This window comes from Bombus pascuorum, chromosome 7, assembly GCF_905332965.1.
Source record: "Bombus pascuorum chromosome 7, iyBomPasc1.1, whole genome shotgun sequence".
Lineage (NCBI taxonomy): Eukaryota > Metazoa > Arthropoda > Insecta > Hymenoptera > Apidae > Bombus > Bombus pascuorum.
In genome coordinates this window covers 8,403,851-8,424,460 of record NC_083494.1, presented here as the reverse complement: position 1 = coordinate 8,424,460, position 20,610 = coordinate 8,403,851, and the positions used below count along the sequence as shown (strand labels likewise).

General features: G+C 37.7%; 5 protein-coding genes across 7 annotated transcripts; 3 read left to right on the top strand and 2 right to left on the bottom strand.

Annotated features, from left to right (window-relative positions):
* Nucleotides 1-4: 4 nt before the first annotated feature.
* On the top strand, nt 5-1,667 carry LOC132909146 (carbonyl reductase [NADPH] 1-like). The gene is made up of 4 exons (XM_060963748.1): nt 5-153; nt 253-513; nt 589-827; nt 910-1,667. Exons 1-4 carry the CDS (start codon nt 136-138, stop codon nt 1,220-1,222), a joined length of 831 nt encoding a protein of 276 aa, XP_060819731.1. The 5' UTR covers nt 5-135; the 3' UTR covers nt 1,223-1,667.
* On the bottom strand, nt 1,381-2,366 carry LOC132909147 (U6 snRNA-associated Sm-like protein LSm2). Its single transcript, XM_060963749.1, has 5 exons — nt 2,237-2,366; nt 2,052-2,177; nt 1,902-1,969; nt 1,740-1,830; nt 1,381-1,661 (listed from the first exon to the last, which is right to left on the bottom strand). Exons 2-5 carry the CDS (start codon nt 2,052-2,054, stop codon nt 1,536-1,538), a joined length of 288 nt encoding a protein of 95 aa, XP_060819732.1. The 5' UTR covers nt 2,055-2,177; nt 2,237-2,366; the 3' UTR covers nt 1,381-1,535.
* Nucleotides 2,367-2,488: 122 nt separating this feature from the next.
* LOC132909144 (drebrin-like protein) lies at nt 2,489-5,398 on the top strand. Its single transcript, XM_060963746.1, has 5 exons — nt 2,489-2,878; nt 3,283-3,451; nt 3,519-3,751; nt 3,821-3,998; nt 4,070-5,398. The coding sequence occupies exons 1-5, from the start codon at nt 2,796-2,798 to the stop codon at nt 4,829-4,831; spliced, it is 1,425 nt and encodes a 474-aa protein (XP_060819729.1). The 5' UTR covers nt 2,489-2,795; the 3' UTR covers nt 4,832-5,398.
* A 133-nt stretch (nt 5,399-5,531) lies between these two features.
* Nucleotides 5,532-7,284, bottom strand: LOC132909145 (cleavage and polyadenylation specificity factor subunit 4). Its single transcript, XM_060963747.1, has 4 exons — nt 6,895-7,284; nt 6,461-6,664; nt 6,100-6,289; nt 5,532-6,023 (listed from the first exon to the last, which is right to left on the bottom strand). The coding sequence occupies exons 1-4, from the start codon at nt 6,995-6,997 to the stop codon at nt 5,660-5,662; spliced, it is 861 nt and encodes a 286-aa protein (XP_060819730.1). The 5' UTR covers nt 6,998-7,284; the 3' UTR covers nt 5,532-5,659.
* Nucleotides 7,285-12,429: 5,145 nt separating this feature from the next.
* On the top strand, nt 12,430-20,109 carry LOC132908525 (purine nucleoside phosphorylase). 3 transcript variants are annotated; one of them, XM_060962589.1, is made up of 6 exons: nt 12,430-12,771; nt 16,154-16,248; nt 16,363-16,541; nt 16,830-17,005; nt 17,945-18,135; nt 18,243-20,109. In XM_060962589.1, exons 1-6 carry the CDS (start codon nt 12,659-12,661, stop codon nt 18,464-18,466), a joined length of 978 nt encoding a protein of 325 aa, XP_060818572.1. In that variant the 5' UTR covers nt 12,430-12,658; the 3' UTR covers nt 18,467-20,109. The 3 variants fall into 3 exon arrangements, with proteins under 3 accessions (XP_060818572.1, XP_060818571.1, XP_060818573.1); XM_060962588.1 differs by having other exon boundaries at nt 16,333-16,541; XM_060962590.1 differs by lacking the exon at nt 12,430-12,771 and adding an exon at nt 14,707-15,606 and having other exon boundaries at nt 16,333-16,541.
* The last annotated feature ends 501 nt before the right edge of the window (nt 20,110-20,610 follow it).

The window sequence follows — 20,610 nt, the reverse complement described above, 5'->3', positions numbered from 1 at the left end:
TCACAAGTATATAATGTTTGATGATTTGCTATAGTACATTCAATCCAGTGTAACGTAATATTATCAAAGTATTACGTTTAACCTCCTCGAATTACTATTTTGCGCATATAGGAAAATTGGTTTAAAATACCCAATATGACACGTGTGGCTGTCGTAAGTATAAATTATATATTATAAAAACTTTGTATAGTTTTATCGCTTAAACTGTCGTAACGGTCACATCATACATATCTTAATAAATCGAATGTTTAGGTAACCGGTGGGAATAAAGGCATTGGATTTGCTATCGTAAAACTTCTTTGCAAACAATTTGATGGAGTTGTTTATTTAACAGCTCGTGATGTTACTCGAGGACAGAACGCTATTAAAGAACTTGAAAAACAAGGTTTAAACCCAAAATTTCATCAACTTGATATTACTGATGAAAGTAGTATTTCTACTTTTCATGATTATTTAGAAAAAACATATCAAGGATTGGATGTATTAGTTAACAATGCTGCTATTGCATTTAAGGTAATTAAAACTTTATTTATTTATTTCTTTTTTTTCCGAAAAAGATATTTTCTACAAATTTTATTAAATATACAGACAACTGCTACAGAACCTTTTTCTCTGCAAGCTGAAGAGACATTAAGAGTAAACTATTTTAGCTTAAGAAAAGTATGCAGCAAACTTTATCCATTATTGAAACCACATGCACGTGTAGTACATGTATCAAGTTCTTCTGGTCATTTATCAAAGATTCCTGGTGAATCATTAAAGAAAAGATTTTCAGATCCAAATCTTACAGAGGAAGAATTAGACAATATTATGCATGAATTTGTTGAGTATGTTGAATTACAAAAATATACTAATTTACAATCTACTTTGTTTCATGGAATGTATTCTAAATTTTAATTATATTTTCAGTGCTGCAAAGACAAACACTCACTTAGAGAAAGGATGGGCAAATTCTGCCTATGTTGCAAGCAAAGTTGGAGTATCTGCTTTAGCTAGAATTCATCAAAGAATGTTTAATTCAGATACTAGAAAAGATCTCGTAGTGAATGCTGTGCACCCTGGCTATGTAGACACAGATATGACTAGTCATAAAGGTACTTTGAAGCCTGATGAAGGTGCTGAGGCTCCTGTATATGCTGCATTATTACCAGAAAATACAGACATAAAGGGTAAATATATCTGGTATGACAAATCATTAATGGAATGGACAAAGGATGAATAAATATATAACAATATGAGTTATTTTGGATGAATACTGTAAAAAGATATACTATATATACGTATACTTACTATATTATCTTTAAATTTATTAGTTTTATGTTTGATTAACATTTTTTCTTTTTATATGAAATACACATGGTAACAAATAATTTGAAAAAATTGTTACGAACAGAAACTATTTTTTTTTTAATGTTACATGTAAACTCAATTTATATACTTGTAAATTCAAAGTTTGTATGTTCATTGTACACAATTGTTGGCTTTAATAGTAAAAAATAAATCAGTAGTATTTTTAAACCTAATAACAGCACAAATTATCTTGCTTGAACTGCTGCTTCTTTGCGTGCAGCATCCTGTAATAACTGAGTATCCACTTCATCTCCTGGCAGTTGTACATAACGTACTACTGATCCTCGAATAAAACAGTTTTTTACAGACAACTGAAAGATATTTTTACTTTCTGTTACAATTTTCTTTACTATTAAACATATAAAATCATAAATATATGCACTACAAACCATGTGAGGATATTTATCTGGATCGGTCACACTTATATCAGTTAACTTTATATTCAGGTATTGGTCTACTGAATGCAAAGTACCACAAATGCTACATACAAAAGTTTTATTAGGTGATCTTATAAACATTACAAAACAGAGTTTTTTTTATGATGAACTTACCTCAAATCATTTTTTAATTCTACAACTACGTCCTTTCCGATCAAGGATTTGAAAAACGAATAAAACAACTGTAAAAAGCATCAAAGAGAAGTTATTTTATTATATAAAGAAACAGAGGTTAACCCGCCAAATGAAAAACGTTCGACTTACCATCTTTAATAAACTAAAAATATCCAATTTTTAAATTCGTTTATCGTATTATCTAATGAACATAATGAAAATATAATTACTGAAACTAATAATTATACTAATTTCTCGATTGCCGGCACGAAATTACTGTTATGACAATTTGTTTGAAAGTGTCACTATACACGTTGCAAGTTTAGGGTTTGTACCATTAAACATTGACTTCAACATTTATCTCATCAATATTTTTTCTTATTTACAAAATTTTTATCTATGTTTACAAGCATATTTTCTGTATTTATCGATAATTTTTAGAAATAAAAGATACGAATCAAGATAAAATTCGATAATTTCATACTATATAAAATTATATAAAATATTTCAACTGTATCTTGCCTCTTATTTGCTCGTGTTACTTTTACTGATTGGAGGTCTCCGCCAGTAGGTACGCGTAATCAATCGTACTTTGTAGAACAGTCTTGAAGGATTTCATCAATAAAGTTTTGTTTAAATATGTTTTAGCATACGTCAAAACTTGTGTGCTCATATTTGTGTGTTTAAATATAAGTTAATTTAGTTCTTCGTAATCGATTTAAGCACGTTGCCTATATAGATAAGATCCATCGTTTTGCGGTTGGTAACAGAAGGGCGTTGACATTTAATCAAAAAGGCAAAACGTGAAGATGCAACTGTGACATTAATTCGCCAGTAGCAACTTTTTCGGATTTGTTGTTACGGTTGATTTTTCTTATGAACTGAACAAAAAAGATGTCAATTAATTTAACAAAAAATAAAGACGCTTTGGTGGCTGCTTGGCACAGCGTAGTCGACGATAAATCGTCTACTAACTGGTAGGCTTGCATCTTTTTCTCTTATGTTGTATTTTATCATTCCGGCTAATGCGTCGATATGAATCCGGTATCCTAAAGATTCATAAATGTTCAATTGAATTCTCAAAAACTTGCAAAATAAATTGCTATGATATATTAAGTAACTCTTCCTTTTACATTTATCGATCGATATAAATAGAGCAAAATATATAATTAGCATTTACAACGGTAAAACAAATAGTCGGTAACACTACACATACGGAGAATGAAAAATATTTTTTGCGAAATATAATAATTTTGTGCCTTTATTGGATTCCACTAATTATGAATATATCTTCTTACTTTTAATTAAAAATGAGGGATTGTAAATATATAATACATATTATTTAGTTAAATTTATTTTATTAAGTTATTATCATTCATAGGGCTTTGTTTGGATACGAAGGGCAAACTAACAACTTAAAAGTGGTTGGTACTGGAAATGGAGGTCTGGAAGAAATGATTGACCGTTTAAATAGTAGTCATATCATGTATGCCTTTTGTCGTGTAATAGATACTAAAACAAGTCTACCAAAATGTCTCTTAATAAATTGGGTAAGAATTCATCTATAAAAAGTTAAGATTTCATTGCATATATACAATAAAATGAGTTGCGTTTTAGCAAGGAGAAGGAGCACCAATTGTTAGGAAGGGCACTTGTGCAAATCATATTAGGGATGTAGAAAAATTATTAAAAGGTGCACATATAACGATTACTGCTCGCTCTGAAGATGATGTTGAAGTGGATTCTATCATGGAAAAGCTTGCTAGAGCAACAGCTTCGGCATACAAATTTAATGAACCACGTGGGGAAAACGAAGGTAATACAGGTCCTGTGGGTACCACATATCGCAGGTATATATCTTTAGTGTTTTAATTATAAGAGTATCAGAATCTCCAACTTAAAGATGATACGTATTGCAGAGTAATTCCCGAACAAGAAATAAATGCAACAGAACGTGATCAATTTTGGCAAAGGGAAGAAATGGAAGAGAAGAAAAGACTGGAACAAGAACGTATAAAATGTGAAAAAGAACGGCAACGGCTTGAAGAAGAAATTAGAACTAGAGAAGAAAAAGAAGCAATGCTCAGAGAACAACAAGTAAACACATTTTATATTATTATATTTATTATTTAATAGTGAATATTTTGCTATTTAAATTATACTTGTAGGTCACTGCCAAAGAAAATTCAATAGCGCGACAAAAGTTGGCGGAGCAACGTGCTGAGGAGGCGAATAATAAATTTAATCAACTAGCCGCAAGTCAACACTATAGCAACGATGTTGAAGACGATCATAAATCGCGAAGCGAAGAATTGCGACGACAAAGAAGTAAAGAAACGCAACAGTTAATTGCTCAAAGAACGATAAATGCAAGAGCTGTTTTCGAACAGAATTCGGCAGCTGGTCAAATGAAGTCCTCTCCAGTGCAGCAACAATATATACCGAAGAATAGTCATGTAGAAGCAGCTAAAAAAGCATTCGAGGAGAGTCAGCAAAAAGAGGTACTCCATACAAAAGTGGAAGAGGAAGTGAAAACAGAAGTGAATAAAACACATAACTTAGATGTAGTAACCACCACCGCTTCAAATGCATCTTTATCCCCGAATCAAGTTCAAGAGTCTAAATTGCCAGAGCCAGAAGAAGAACCTGAACAACAATCGGCGACGAAAGAAGCAATTGCTGAAAATGAGTTGTACAGTCAAATGGATGGTCAGTACTTATATTTTGACCCAAATAATGAAGGAATGAAAGCAAGAGCCTTATATGACTACCAGGCAGCTGATGATACAGAAATTACTTTTGATCCTGGAGATATTATTACACATATAGATGCTATTGACGAAGGATGGTGGCAAGGTCTTGGTCCCGACGGTACTTATGGACTTTTTCCTGCTAATTATGTCGAAGTTATTGATTACAATACGACATGATAAGAAATATTCTTGTGCAAATAGAAGATCTCTTTTTCCCAATTAAAAGGAAACCATACTTGCTTTTTCGCATATAAAAGTGACATTCAGTATTTTCATGGTTCTGATGACTTTGCACTTTTGTTTTAATAATAACAGTGTTTAGGTACGACGTATTTCGAAGAATGAGAAAAACAATATATATTTAAAATAAAACAATAACTTATGTTTAGGTATTAAATGCACACCCAATAACGAAGGAATTTAATATCTCTGATAATAATCACGTGAAAGATAAATATTGTTAATATTTTAGCGAACAAGATTTTAAAAATTAATAGTCTTACAATGCCACTTCATATACAAATGGCGAAGTACGTCTTCCCATGTTCAACGTCACAAACTAAATAAATTAGCGGTAAACAAATATATCTTTTTATAACATTCTACGTCGAAAATCGATGCGCTCATAGATATAGCGTATTTAATAATTTAGCAAATACCCTTTAAATACATTTACAAAATGTAATAACGAGTATTTAGGAGTATGTTTAATTCTTTAAACAATAAATTAAATTTGTTATAGTATATACTTCATAGTATTTTAACCCAAAATATCCTTTAAACATTCTTTAATTTGACCAAATTTTTTTTATAGAAAATACAAAATATTTATAATTACTTTATTTTATTTAAAGGTGTTGGAATCTTTTATTACGAGTCAATATGAAATTAATTGTATTAAACCTATTTTACTATGTGATATATAGAAATTTTTACAAACAAGTGATTTTACTAATAATAAAACATAATCATAATATTAATCTTACACAAATAAAATAGGTGAAATCATCTACGGTAATTTTGATTCTGAGTAGCAGTTCCACTACCTCCAGCATGGCTTAAAAATGCTAAATGTCCTTTCGGACATTTATTGGCATAATGACCTTTAGTTCCACATTTGTAACAAGTGACTTCTTCTAGTGGCTTTTGAGGCCCTCTTGGTGGGGGCCCATTATGCATATTCATGTGATGCGTAGCATGAGAATTACCTTCTATTTCTTGTCTAACTTGAGCTTCACGTACATCAGGTGGCATTTTATTACAATAAATTGCTTTATGGCCACCTTCCCCACAAAAATGACAGGTGATCATTACCTTTTTTCCTTCTTTAGGTTGCATATCTTGCACTGCTGGTAATTCAAATCTTGGACTGGAAACAGAACAAAAATTGTAACAACGTATCTAAATAAGAACAATTCGAAATATTAACTTGGTGATAAACTTACTGCATAAATTTACAATTTGGACCTTCAGGACAAAATCCAGCTAAATAAGCCATGCATAAAACACGACGAACGTGTCGATGTCTACATAAAGGTCCATGTCTGCAGAATCCACGATCATACCAAGGACAATCTCTGACTTTAGTTTCTGGGTCGATATGTAGGAATGGACATTCTTTATTGTGACAAGCATCTAATAATTCATAACTGATTTTAGCATACCTATACTGAGAAATCTTAGTAACACCATAAAGAAAAAATGTTAAAAAAGCAATAAAAAGATATTTATAAGTTTATCATAGGTAGAATCTTAGAAGAAATAAGAATGAAATATTACATTTTATTATATACTATATATACTTACTGAATCTGGAATAGAAATAACATTCTGGCATTTTTGTCATATCATATTCATGTAAAAATTCACACTGATCACCCTTTTTACAAAGACCTCTTAACCAATGTTTACATACTATTGTACGATCTCCACGTACATGCCTAAATGGACAAGAGGCTCCTTTAACACATGTACCTCTTGGATAAAATTGACATACTGCAGCAGTAGATTCTATAAGCAACGAGACAGTAAACAGATAAATTTAATCAGCGATGAATAAACAGTATAAATTTAAATTAAAATATTAATATCTCAATGAAGATCGTCGATATAACAGAGTATATTTTATTCGAAAAATACAGAGTAGCAATGTGTGCAATTTGACAATTTCACTTTCCAATTACTTTTACATTTTTAGAAGATAACCTAAACAAATGCAGTATACGAAAACTATCACGTACTGTCCATTCCAGTAAAAGGTAAAGGAAGTGCTCCATACTGTTCATCAAGAGCAATTTCAATATCAAATCGCATATTATCCACATTCGCCACTAGACACTCCATTATTGTTTAAAATCTATCAACAATCACAATCACAAATCTATTTACTACCGTATACACAATAAGCATTAACTTCATTTACAGCTAAACTAAAGTTTTTATCGGGGAACATTCATTTCTAAATATTGATAAGCATTGTAAGTAATATTTCCACTAATTCATCATTAAACAATTGTATTAATTCGAACTATTTATTGATCAAAGAAAATTACAAGTCCAATTTCTTGCACACAACATTATTCTGCACGTGAGTTGATAAGATTGAAGGCGTCATTTTATTTCACCATTTCACATTGGCGCTCTTGAATGATTCTTGTCTACTATTATCCACAGAGCTTTTTGTGGATTGGAAATTTAGCGCCACCTGCTTTGAGTAAAATTTGAAAAAAATCACAGTTACCTTTGATAGAAAACTCGTCAGCGAACAAATTATCGACTTTAAAAAAATCCAATGTTTTTACGTCTTCTGCGATTTATTATTACGGATTTATCAATTACAATTTATTTATGTATAGCAATTATATAGAAGTTAAAAACTTTTTTTTTACACATGTAGTGAAGTGAAATATCTCTCAAACATCTGAAGTTCAATAAATACAAAATAAATGTAAATATGTAATAAACTCTTTCATATGAAAATTGTTTGATTTAACAAGGAAATTTAATAGAAATAAGTTTCTTTTTCCGTAAAAACAACTTTGATTGATTAGGTTAAATACATACATTCGAACTTTTTCCAAGACGAGTATATTAATTTGTATAATGAAGAGTCTTTGCTAGTACAACTCTCTTGGATGATAAATCAGGGCTGCGGAGTCGGCAATTAAAATTTCCCACTCTGACGTCGGCTTCTCTTTTTTTTTCTTTCGACTTTAACTCCGACCCCGACTTTATTTATGATAGATTGTTACATACTAATTATATGTATGTATGTACATGTTAAATTACTAATTCAATAGACAATACTGCTATCGTGGTAAAGTATTTCTGCTCTTACAAAATAGTTCAAAATATAAAATAGTTCTCTCAATACGAGATTCCATGGGAACGTGACTGTGTTTTGTACAAGGATTACTTATATTTTATATTTTTGTATTTTGATACAAATTTTGATACAAATTAGTAATATTTTTAATATATAAATAATTCTATTACAACTTTTAATTATTCTAAGTACATTTTTGATTTTCGTCAAATTTCCTAGCGTGGAGTCGTATTCAGCATATTTTTTCCAATTCCGCTTCCGATTCCATGCTCGAATTCTCTTAGTTTCCGAGAAATTCGCGAAAAATTGTCACGACATCACTACAATGAATTCTGCCTCTAACTCTGCATCCTCGCGGCGCGACAGTCGGGTAAGATGACCCAAACTTAATTCTTATCTCTTGTTTATAGTTTATATAGGTTTGGGTTAGATGTCATCTTATCCGGACGCCTCGTGGACCAACGGTCGACAACCAATTCTAACGCATACGCTGTCGCGAACGCACAATTCTAAGCAGAACTCATGTACGGCGCCGACACTACCAATATTTTTTTGCGAATATCTCGGAAACTAAGAAAGTGTGATATTTTCGCGAGAGAAAAAAGTTGTTCCAAATGTTCAGTTTTACAACATATTCGAAACTCATGGAAATCGGTAATCGAAGGTAAACTTCTAAATGATTACCGAAGTTCCTTCCGAAATTCGACTGTGATAAATACCAATCACTTAACGTCTTCGGTACGAGCGTCCACTATAGGCAGTAGCCACCGAACGCATCCACATGCTAGAGCGCTGACTAAAGTCAATAATAAATATACGCAATCGCTGTTGCTCGCAGTCGTTAAATGATAGTACACGGCGAACGAGCGCCGTACCAGAGAGGTTAAATACAATTCGCGTAATGTTGACAGTAGATAATATTTCTGAATTCTATGTATGCGGTGATAATTCATTGGAGGTCAGTGATAAATCAGAACCCCAGCGAATCCGTTCTGATTACTTCTGATCAGCCGAGAGAGTCGAGAGATTTCATAACGTCATGCATGTACTTACGTATCTATGTCTCTACACGATTAAAGCAATAACACTAAAATATTGCATCGGATGTTAGTTTCGTAGTCATTGATCAGCGACAAAAAGGAAGACATTTTTCCTTCGTTAAGATTTTTCGTACACTTTTGCTCGACACTTTTTATGGGTCAATTGAGTTTATTCATTCGACATATTTATATGCGAAAGTTCTCGATACCACTTGCTTCGAAAAGATATTCCTAATAGAAGAAAGAACTTATTTTTGTTATTTTATATTTGTTCTTTTACTAAATATCGTATTTAAAGAATATAACCAATAGTAGCGACATCGAATAACTAATTACATAGGATAAGTCAATGAATAAACGTCTTTATCGTTATTGAGAAAATATTATGTTTACGATGCTATAGTTGCGTGCGATTACGTAATAAGGCAATTTATGCAACAATTACTCGCTCTTACTTGTTTGTAACAATATTTCGTCAGTCGTACACGACGATAATGAGATTCGCATCTTGTTGCGATTCGAGTAACTTCATCAAATACTCGAACATTGTTATTTGATGTCTCAAACATTCTTCGATTGCTGTTCTTATATTCTTTCCATCCGCGTAACGTAACAAGGCAGATGTTAACTGTTCGATTCGCCGTAAAGTATCTTCATTGACCTCCTGTGTTTGCTTTTCTTCTCGAATCTTATGAAACACGAAACATCGACTTACTCAACGATACATATTGGCTAAGAAAAGAAATGCGATTACTGTGATTCATTGTAACCCGGATTACAATACATCCGCTATCGGTTTTCGTCGATGTGCGATTTAAACTGACCCGAGATTAAAATTCGCTGGCAATAGTCGACGATTATAATTCGTTGAAAACGTAAAGATTCGCGAGACTTAGGTTCGTCATCTATTTCCGGTTAGTAAGCACCTGTGCTCAGGCTTGATTCATTAACTGTTGCGCATCGAACGACGCTTAAAAGCAAACAGGATTCGTGTCCACGGTGAGCGCGTTAATTACGTGATTCTGTTTAGTTTATTTGACACAGATCCGATTCGATTATAATATCGCGTGCAAACAAATTAAAATTCGGCAGATTGTTCAGGCTGTTCGTGTATGCGCGTCGCTCAATCCCAGCTCGAGTGTCGGCATATTGGCATTTTCAATCTTCGATCTTTTTATTCTTTCATCTTTTCTCCTTCCCCTTTCTCCTTTTTTTAGTTTCACCTTGACTACGATTAGAAAAGTTTTACGACACTGAAAATCTGCCCCTGGCGTGCCGAAAATTTGTTTGCAGCCAAAAGGCCGACGTTCTTTGTGGACGATCAGCGAAATTATGCATTACTCGTTGCATCGTAAAGTAGCTTCCGACTCACGGGGGAGAAAACCGGTGAAAACTGAATTTACAGTCTATTGGAGGCCACGTTGTCTGCGTCTATTTTGACCCCTGTTACACTTTCCATGTTGGAGCGATAATTTGCAAGTTGCGGCTCCATTCGCTGGCGCTGTCGCGTGTATTTTTCATTTTGTGCATTGCTCGATGTTTCGTTTTGATACGTCGCTGAATATACGACGTAAGTAACACGACATAAATAAAAAACGACGATCTTTATCGTTTAGTATTAACCAGTAAACCTTGAACTTCCAAACTTACCAAATTTTAGCGTCATACTTTTAAACCGAAGATCCAAGAAAGTATTAATTTTTGTATCTTTAAATTCCAACACAATTCTGAAATCCCAACTGTTTCGTGTATATGTGTAATAGGAACATTTTCTGTTTCATCGACTGTCTTTCGTGTATTATTGATGTACACAACAAGTCTAAATACGTAATATAATCATATTGTGTAAGAATAGCTTTATCGCCGACACAGAATTACAATTTTGAACTTATATTACTCAATGAATTCAGAAGTAACTTGCATTGTGCAACTGTTAGAATGTACTTTCATCTTTTGTTTGTGATCATCGAAGATCAATCACGATAAGATAGTCGCTTTGTAACGATTTGTCTCAGACGTTGTTGATCATCGATACATACGAACAAGATATTTGAATACGTAAAAATAGCATTTATCGCTGCCGTAAATTACCAATCGTTTTTTAATTCGTTCGATTAAATTCTCTTTACTTCGATACTCAAGTAATCCTAGCATAATCATTATGCGCGGAAAGTTCCAAAGTAAATGGCGCGACAGTGAGTTTTCTTTTTTTATTCGAACGATACGCTTAAGTCTCCAATTGGTACAAGAGCAACGACTAATATCGAACGCTAGAGAGTTTCTCAAAAAGCGAGAGCGCGTGTAACTCGAGGAGGATCGTTAAATTTCGGCCGGATCGTGTACGAGGTCCGAGCATCGGCCATAATTGGCTCATTATATGGGGCACTAGGAGCCAGCCAAAATTCGTGCCCTCGCAAATTGGAGCACGTGTCATCGTTGATGCGTAAATCTGCCACTAGATTCCTCGATACGACGCGGTCAAGTGGGAAACGTGACTGCATCGTAATTAATATTCGGATGAATTCGAGATGCACACGAGCAACAGTTTGGTCGTACGCTTGTATCGTGTTTCTCCTTTGAAAATGTTATTGTATCGTTGATTGTTGGTCGAATGTTTCCGTTGGGATTTACCTTCGGCTTAAGTTATCACGAGACTTCTTTCACAAATCGAACTTATTCACCTGTTTCTGTCCACAACGCGGTGATTAAACGCTTCGAAGAAAGTTATCGAATCCCGGAATTGAATATCTGATTGAGAGATAGGAGCGATACAAATCCGATGAGATTGTCGGAGATCATTTTGCAGAAAGATAGAAGAACGGTTCGAATTGCATGGACAGAAGCAGAAAAAGAAATTATGGCGTGGTTTGCAAACGAAAACCTGTAATAAGTCTTGGCAGGGTATCATTTATCGAGAGAAAATCAACTGGTCGGTCATTACTCGAACAAGGTGTACGAGTTTCGCGAGGACGTTGGTGGGTAGTGTTGCAATCGAAGAACCGTTCCTCAGCGACCTTAATCGATCATCGCGACGTGGAAAGATCGTATCGGTCATCGAAGTCACCGCGATATCGGAGAATCGGTGAAGTTTGTTCGCACTCGGCAAAGGACTTTATTGTTTTCTTCTGAAACGAGATAAATATTATTTGTTCGCAGAGGAAAAATGCACTTGTTGCTCGTAGGACGAGAAGTGTCATTGTTCTCGCTATTATTCCTGGTATGAACCGTAACGTGGTGGAGCGGCATGGAGGAAATTAGATCACTTAATTCTTTATCGCTTAAAAAGTTATCGTCGCGTGCCCCTTCCTCCCAACCACTTTCCGACCAACTCGATCTTCGTGAGGAGTGGAGGAAGCATGAGTAACCGTCCGAAACGATTGGCCAGTTCGACGAAGCTCGCGATTTTTCAACCATACTCCCGGGTATCTGTATAAAACAGCAGCAACCAGAGACGCTATAGTCACTAGTCAGACTTTCGTCAAACAACGTATACGCGTTTTATCGTTTATTCATCGAATTTTCCTCCGACTGGTTCTGTTCTTGTTTTTCTTGCCTTTCTCGTCCGTGCTCTATCAAGGTGACGGCGGGTTTTTTATCAACTTGGATAGACTGGTAGATTGGATCGGGACATAAAGCACAATGCCCTTCGCGAATAACGACGCTGTCAATGGGCACAATCATTACCCGCAGGTGAAACGTCCCACGGATGATGAATTTTTATACACGGCAGTCAAGCATCATCGGCACAACACGTAAGTCGTTCGTTTCTTATTGGTGAGAACAAAGTGAAGTATGGCTGTCAATCTATTGGATCTATGCGTCTCATATTTTAAATAAAGCTATTGTTATCGATTACGTTCGTCCAGTTCGAATCTCATGGACAGAGGCAAGTTACGGTGATTGCAAGAAATTCGCGAAAATATATTCGAATGGTCTATTTATGGTTAATCGCTTCTCATGTGGAAAAATTTGTTAAAATTGCTGCGGAAGGTTACTCGAAACGGTTGTTGCATAACTATCAGTTAATCAACAATGCGAAATCGTTACATAGTAATGAGAGTGTGTATGAAATTTCCAAGTGTAACTAATTTGCCAGGTCTTGTTCTCATCCTTCTTCCCTCTTATTTACATGGGAGTTCACGATGATACGATATTAGCATACCTTCGTGTTGCAGTGGGTCATTTAATTTCCAAGATAGACGGCTTGGAATTATTTCGGACAGGACGATGTTTAACACGTGTCACGATTTGTAAGTTTGTCAGGGACAGGGCAACAACGTGACCGTGAACTTTGCAGTCACGTGCACGATGACTTCTAGAGCGAAGCGTATTCCATTCGCTGGAACGTCGTTTAGAATGTTGGAATTTTCTTCTTTTCGCTTCTTTCTCTGCGTATTATTCTAACGAAAGGGAAAAGGTGTTCTCTAGCGATATCCAGCTGTAGGACTTCAGGTGTTAGCGTTAGTGGGGAGAGAAACTTGTCAGCAGTCTATTCGTACACGTTCGAGATACGTCAGACGTAGACGACAGCTTGCTGCAAATTCGCGTATTCTGAAATGTCCAATTAGAAGTTTCGAGCGTTCATACTTTGATTTTGTTTATTTAATCGAGCAAACAGGAAGCTCGCGCGAAACTCACAAGCTGCGCTTGGGACGAACGCAAACAGGAATTAAACGTAATGGCGCGATGAGGTTGACATTTCGGTAAATAGCGTTGGGAAACCTAGAGAGGGAAAATGAGATGTCGAGGGAGGGGATCGATTTGACCCTTTACTCGTTGTCACTTTGTGTTTGTCAACACTCGTTCTGATCGTCACGCTTATTAGAATTTATTACGACTGTTCGTATTATTGAGACCACTCGTGATGCTCCGCAATTGATCGCGAGGTTATTTTAATTTGATCGAAGTCCGAAGATCGGTGGATCGACGAATTGCAGCCATTTCTCGTCGAGTGACCAGTATCCGCGAAGTGGTGTAGAAACTACATGCTGAATAAAATATGCAAACAGATTTGTAATTTAGTCGCAGCTCCCCTTTTTCGTTCGGTGCTCGATTCTTTTTTCGTGTCGTGTCCTCTACTCGCTTCCATCAGATATGAATTTTTATCCGGTACATTTAATATTTATCAATGTATTTCGCCCCGTTTTTTATTTAGATCACTCCGTTCTTTATCCGTCTCCTCGTCAATCGCTTCAATCTCCACCTATAGATTCGAGTAGAGTCGAGCTACCTGAAAAATCAACGAACTTCCGTTTCACTTCGCGTAAATCAACGAATTATAAGTAGAACTATAGCGGCCCATGACCGTAGGAAAAGTTTCAAATTGAAACGGAAAATTCAAAACTGAGAGATCCATAATATTGTGCCTTGAAACGGTGTTTTGAGTTACAAGGTGTTGGAAGTTACAAGAAGCAAAAGAACGTTAAGTAGATTGTTATTGCTATTTCTTGTGGCAACGTCCGTTGATATAAATGTAGAAATATTATTATCCTTTCTTCGATTAGTGTATTAGCAGTGAGCGAGCGACGATTAAAACCGGCATAAACTATCTTCGCATTTGTACTTGTATTTATTTTAATACATCCGACTATTATTGTGCAAAGTCCATTCGTTTTTTTGACAAAGAAGCTTACACGTTATACACTTTAGAAATTTTTTCGTTTTCTTCTATCGAAAGTTTGACTCGTGACGTGTGGTTTCGCTTACGATTGATCGACAAATCCGAGACTCAGCCATCTCTTACGAACGAAGCAGTCCGAACGATAGCACCCTGAGTCTCGATCGAATCCAAAGAAGTAACACACCCTAAGCCAAGTTCCGAGTGTGGCGTGCATTCATAATCGAGATTAGAGCGACTGATATTGTATGCAAAATTGCGATGGCGTCATTGAATCCTCGTCATGACCCGAGGCTATGTGCATTCACGTCGTTATAATAATCGTCCATCTCACATTTGCCATTCATAACGGACCACAGTACAATCTCGTTTTACGATGCAGCATCTGCGAAGGCTGTGAGTTTAATGACGTTTGGTGTACTCGCGGCTATATCGAAGCTTTTCCACGGGCACCCGGCGAAACTGCGAAGCAATTCTCAAATTCGCGGTTGAATACGATTGTATTGGGAAGGGTGCGGTGAGGGAGGAGGGGCGGTATGCATATTCAAGGCGTATTCAACGCGTTATAATTCGATGTCCCCTTACGGCGATGCGTAGACGTACACGACAACTCGATAGCGGCTGCTCTCTTCTTTCGTCCGCGTCTTTCTTTCCAATTACCGAGTTTTCGGCTGGCGAGGGGAACGAAATGAAAATCTGTGAGAGGTTCGCGATAATCCAAGGGACGAAAAATGGGTGGCGATTACCTTATCCTGGAGACTCGTTTCGCTTCGAAACGTTCCACTCGCGAGGTTGTCAGGAGCAGGGTAGAATGAGAATCTTCGCTTTGAGCTTTCGCGGATATTGCGACGCGGAACGACGAAAAATAGAGGGAGGAAAAAAGAAACAAGGAAAAGATGCGAAAGAAATATGGAAAAAAGGAGGAACAGGGGCCGCCGAGTGCGGAGACATTAAAATTCACAGTGGGATTGTAAGTAATTTTCGATCGTGTCACGTGTAGCATTATGCTGGAGGCGCATTTATTCGGTCGAATGCCATGGAAATTCTGTGTGTGCATCTGTGCGTAGAGGCTGTTCGCGAGCGCATTTTGCATTCGCGCACGCGTGAATGCATACACGGGCTAGATGAGTTGTGCACGGGACGCGCATACACACTCATAAACATGTTACGCGGCCGCTCGCGTATTTCGATGCATGATTTGTAATACCCTGGAAGCCTACATTCAGCTTAAATCCGGCGCTATTTGAGCCTGTTAGCAGTTTAACAGGTAACTGCACCGTTTTGTGATAGTTTCCACGGTGAAATTATGTCGACCGGCTGCGAACGACCCCAGTTCCTCTTGTACTCGTCCGACTCATCCCGATTATTTCTGGGCGTTTCTATTATTTTCACGAGTTTATTCAACCTCGTGTGAAATATTCGAATCATGGAAAACCGTTTTTCTACTGTGAAAATATTAACTCCTCCAGCTAAAACGAACAGGGCCTGATTAATTAATTCGTTTTGTATGTATGCAGATACACGTACGAAGCTTTGCAAGAATCAGCGCAATATCTGTTAGACCGTGTCAAGATCAGGCCAAAAATCGGCATCATATGCGGTTCTGGAATAGGTTAGTATGGCCTTTCAAACGCTTTAGTGTCTTCGGTTGTCGCAGCATATTTTCCCAGTCAATGTTTTGTCTATTCCTAAACAGGATCAACTGAACAAAACGAGTTGTGTCCAGGTTCCCTGGCAGAATCCCTCGAGAACAAGCAGTGCTTTCCATACGAAGAAATCCCATATTTTCCTGTCTCCACGGTCAAGGGTCACCAAGGACAGATGGTGTTTGGTTATCTGAAGGGTGTGCCGATCATGTGCATGCAAGGGAGATTTCATTATTACGAGGGTTATCCACTGTGGAAGGTAACGTTTCTTTGTGTATTTCTTTCTTTTCCATACGAACTTATCGTTGCTCGAAAACAAAACTTATTCGATACGACCGACGACATTTAGTATAGACATATATATATATAATATATATGACAAGAGTAATTTTCGTATCTTTGATTAAATTTGCAGACATCGCGATTCGATGATACGACGTATTGCAACGCATCGATCATTCGAGATTTACGTTTAATGACATTTTACGTTCTCTGATTATCTGGAACGTCTAATGCTTATTATTTTTCCTCTCCTCTTCACGTGTAGTGCGCTATGCCAGTAAGAGTTATGAAGCTCGTAGGCGTGACTCATCTGATCGCGACGAACGCCGCGGGAGGTCTAAATCCCACATACAAGGTTGGCGACATTATGATGGTGAAGGATCACGTGAACATGATGGGTTTTGCTGGGAATAATCCTCTTCAAGGGCCAAACGACGACAGGTACTTTCCCTCGTCCTCTCCTCGTCAACGCGTCGCGCTATGAAACGCGTCACATTACTCCATTTGGTGTTACTACATGCTCCTACGCTTCCTTATCGAGTCGCTGCTGCTTATCTTTTTCCTTTACGTAAAATTCTCATGTGACCGTAAAGTTCTCGATGACCTAGAAATTAGCGACGGTAGGAATTTTTTTTTTTATTTTATCGACGGGAGGAGAAAATGAAAGAAAGAAGAGATAAAATGAGAGACAGAGAGGGATGATGGATGAAAATGGAGGAGTCAGGGGAAGAATAAGGAAAAAATACTGGTTGAAAAGCGGACTAGTGAGATTCACGGCGTGAACGGCAATGAATTCGAATCCGCTTGCAGGCGACAAAGGCTTTCGGGCTCGTTTCCGGAAGGAAAGTCGTCGACGGCGCTCGCAGATTGCGGACCGCTCGACGACTCGATTCTTCGAGTGCTTGCCCCGGGGGCAAAAGGGAGGGAAACGGGTGGCCGTGCGAGATCGTTGAGGTCGTCGAAGGAATAAAATTAATCTATTTCATCGGAACAACCCCTTGAATCGGATTGATGAACTATTTACCCGACGACACAAAGAATCTGATTGACGTATTTACCTAAGGATCTTTCTCGATTTTTCTGCCTAACCTTCCCATCTTCTTTTCTTTGCTTTCCACCCTATCCGCTTTCGCGTCTCGTTCAGGCTCAGCCAAGTTTTCGTTAACTTTCCATCCCGCGAAACTTGAGATTCTTTCATCGTAGATACTTTCCTTTCCCTTTTTTTCCCTTGTTACAGCAACCTCTGGTATTAATGAAACTCATCGAACATGCTCGCCAGTTTTTCGCGCTTGCCCGCACTTCTCTAACGATTACCCTCTTCTCGACGATACAAAAACCCCTTCTGTCTTCTCATCCCGGCGATGCATCTTCGTGTTTCAGATTTGGGCCGAGGTTCCCACCGATGAACAAAGCTTACAACGCCTTCCTCTTAGAAATCGGCGAGCAGGTAGCGGATGAAATGGGTATAAAAGACATCGTGCACAGAGGCGTGTACACGTGTCTCGGAGGACCAAATTTCGAGACTGTGGCTGAATTGAAGATGTTAAGGATGATCGGCGTCGACGCAGTAGGTTTGTGGTCGAAAGCTTTTATACTCCAATTTTCCATAGACTCTCCGTCGGCAAATTATTCTGCCGCGCATAGTATATCGACTATCGCGATTCTACTTTATTTGCAGGAATGTCTACGGTTCATGAAGTGATCACTGCCAGGCACTGCGACTTGATCGTCTTTGCTTTCAGTTTGATCACGAATCAATGCAGCACCGATTATGAGAATCACGAAGAAGCGAATCACGAAGAAGTGATGGACGTAGGGAAAGCGAGGCAATCATTGCTCCAGGACTATGTGTCGCGCATCGTATTGCGTATACGGGACATATTAGAGCTAGAAACGAAATGATTCGTGTAATTTATATTTCCACCGGCCGCCTTTTAGTTTATGGTAATCGTGTTCGTCAGTTCGTGCTTCGACGAAAAACGACGGCGAAAAAGAACGTCTCGACGCGCACGATTTTTACGCAAAACGCTGTCAGAACGATTCCTTCTATCGGCAATCCGACATTAAAGGAGTGCAAAAATTTGCGAGCGCAAAGAAACGCGTGTTAGGTACGTAGAAATTAGCAGGGACCACCTTGTGAGTGCCACCAGGAGAATACTGAAACATTCTTTTTTTATACTGCTCGTTAAACTTTTACTTGCCTGAATATATTCCAGGTGAAAAGAGAGTTCGGATGTTTGTATCGAACCGCGTGATGTCAACAGTTTGTGACGATTAGTTAAGTGTTGTAAGAAGCTTTGGACAAGGTATTAGTCATAGAACGAACGATCGATTAGATTTTCCTTCCCGTTTTCTCAACGCAACATCGCGAATCGACGATAAACAGTGGGTAAACAAGATCGAATTAAATGAAATCAGTATTCAGCAGTATTTCACCGAGCGAACAAGCGCCCATTTATCTACGAAGAATCAGCTTATCGGTGTACCGTTGAAAAGGATTTGCGTTTAACTGCGTTCTCTTTAATTATACTTTCGTCTCAGCAGTCAAAGGATAAGCATATCTATGTATACGCGCGTATTGAAAATCTGCTTGAATTAGAGAACCACGGGTCGCTTGGCAGTCGTGCGTCTCTGATCTCGATTGATTCGTTACACGTCTTGAGAGAGCTCCTTTTGCTTTAAAAAGAGGGAACGGTTTAAGGGCTGGGAAGGTCGGTAGATGCTACGTCCTCCCCGCCGCGACAGCCTCGTCGATTTTCCTCCCTCGCTTCGTTACCTTCATCTCGTTTCCGTGCTTTTCCATCGTTAATGCATCGGTGTTCGGCTTCGATAAATCTCGAGCGGCGAAGACCATACTGCCGCGGCCCTTTTCCTCTCTTCGTTTTCCGCCATAGTTGCTCCATTCGTATTACCTTCTACGATGAAATTATGACACGACGTCGCATGGTGGAAAAAGTCACGGGGTTCGAAGATTCAGTCTCTCCGATCGTCTCCAGAATTGGAAAGTATTTGTCTCCCGCCGAGACGAACGCATCGAATATTTATATCCTTTTGAAAAATGTCCCCCTTTTTTTTATGACGAGGAAAGGGAAAAATATTATTATACGATCTTGCGAGCGTTTATGTCGCCATGGCGAAATAAAATCACGTCACTTGCGCGATTTAATAAAAAGCACGCGACCAGGCCGGGAAATGTTTACGCGTTTATTTCGTGATTTTATTGAAAGCTTGTTTAATAACTGCGCATCGAGGTGAAACACTGTCTGACATACATTTAGCGGAATTAATATGCACGCGTATGGAACGTACGAATCGAATAATTTTCTAGACTGTTCTTGTGCAATTTCGATCGCTGATTTTCCACTAAACATGTAATACTGCAACGATGCTTCAGGGGAGAAGGGAAAATTGCAATTATACGTCTCGAAGCTGGATACGAAACGCGAGGAGAAGCAATCGAAGATACAGCGATGGAGATCTCTCTTTTTGCTTTCCGCTCGCTCTTGTAACACGTAACTTTGACAAATACACCAGGTTTCTCTGAACTATACCTGTTGGATAATTAAACTTTCCCCTTTCGCCCGAATCGATCGGAACGTTTCGCTTAACGAATCGGTTCGGTCGATTTGTTCTCTGCTTTTGTCTGTCCAACATGACAATAAACTAATAGGAAAGAAGTAATCGTCGACGTACTCGAACGTTCCTGCTCCGATTCCTGATATCCATAATTTAACTCGGTTGCATTTGGATTTCGTTTGACAAGCGTCACCAATATACACGAATTCTCTCGCAACGACGATCTTCGCTCGTATTAAATTAATCGTACAACACCGAGCGCGAAGGTAACTAAAATCGACGATGACGAATCCCAAGGTGGCTGCTTCGAATTGGATTTTAAACGGCAAATCCACGCTGGCAACGGCACGTGCCATCTTTCGGAATAGGATACTTTCTGAATGTCTGTACGAGACCGCTGCATCTTCTCCGATTTGAAAGGGATACACTCGGGCATGTTCCGTATGGTATTCAAGGGTAGGAACGAAGGC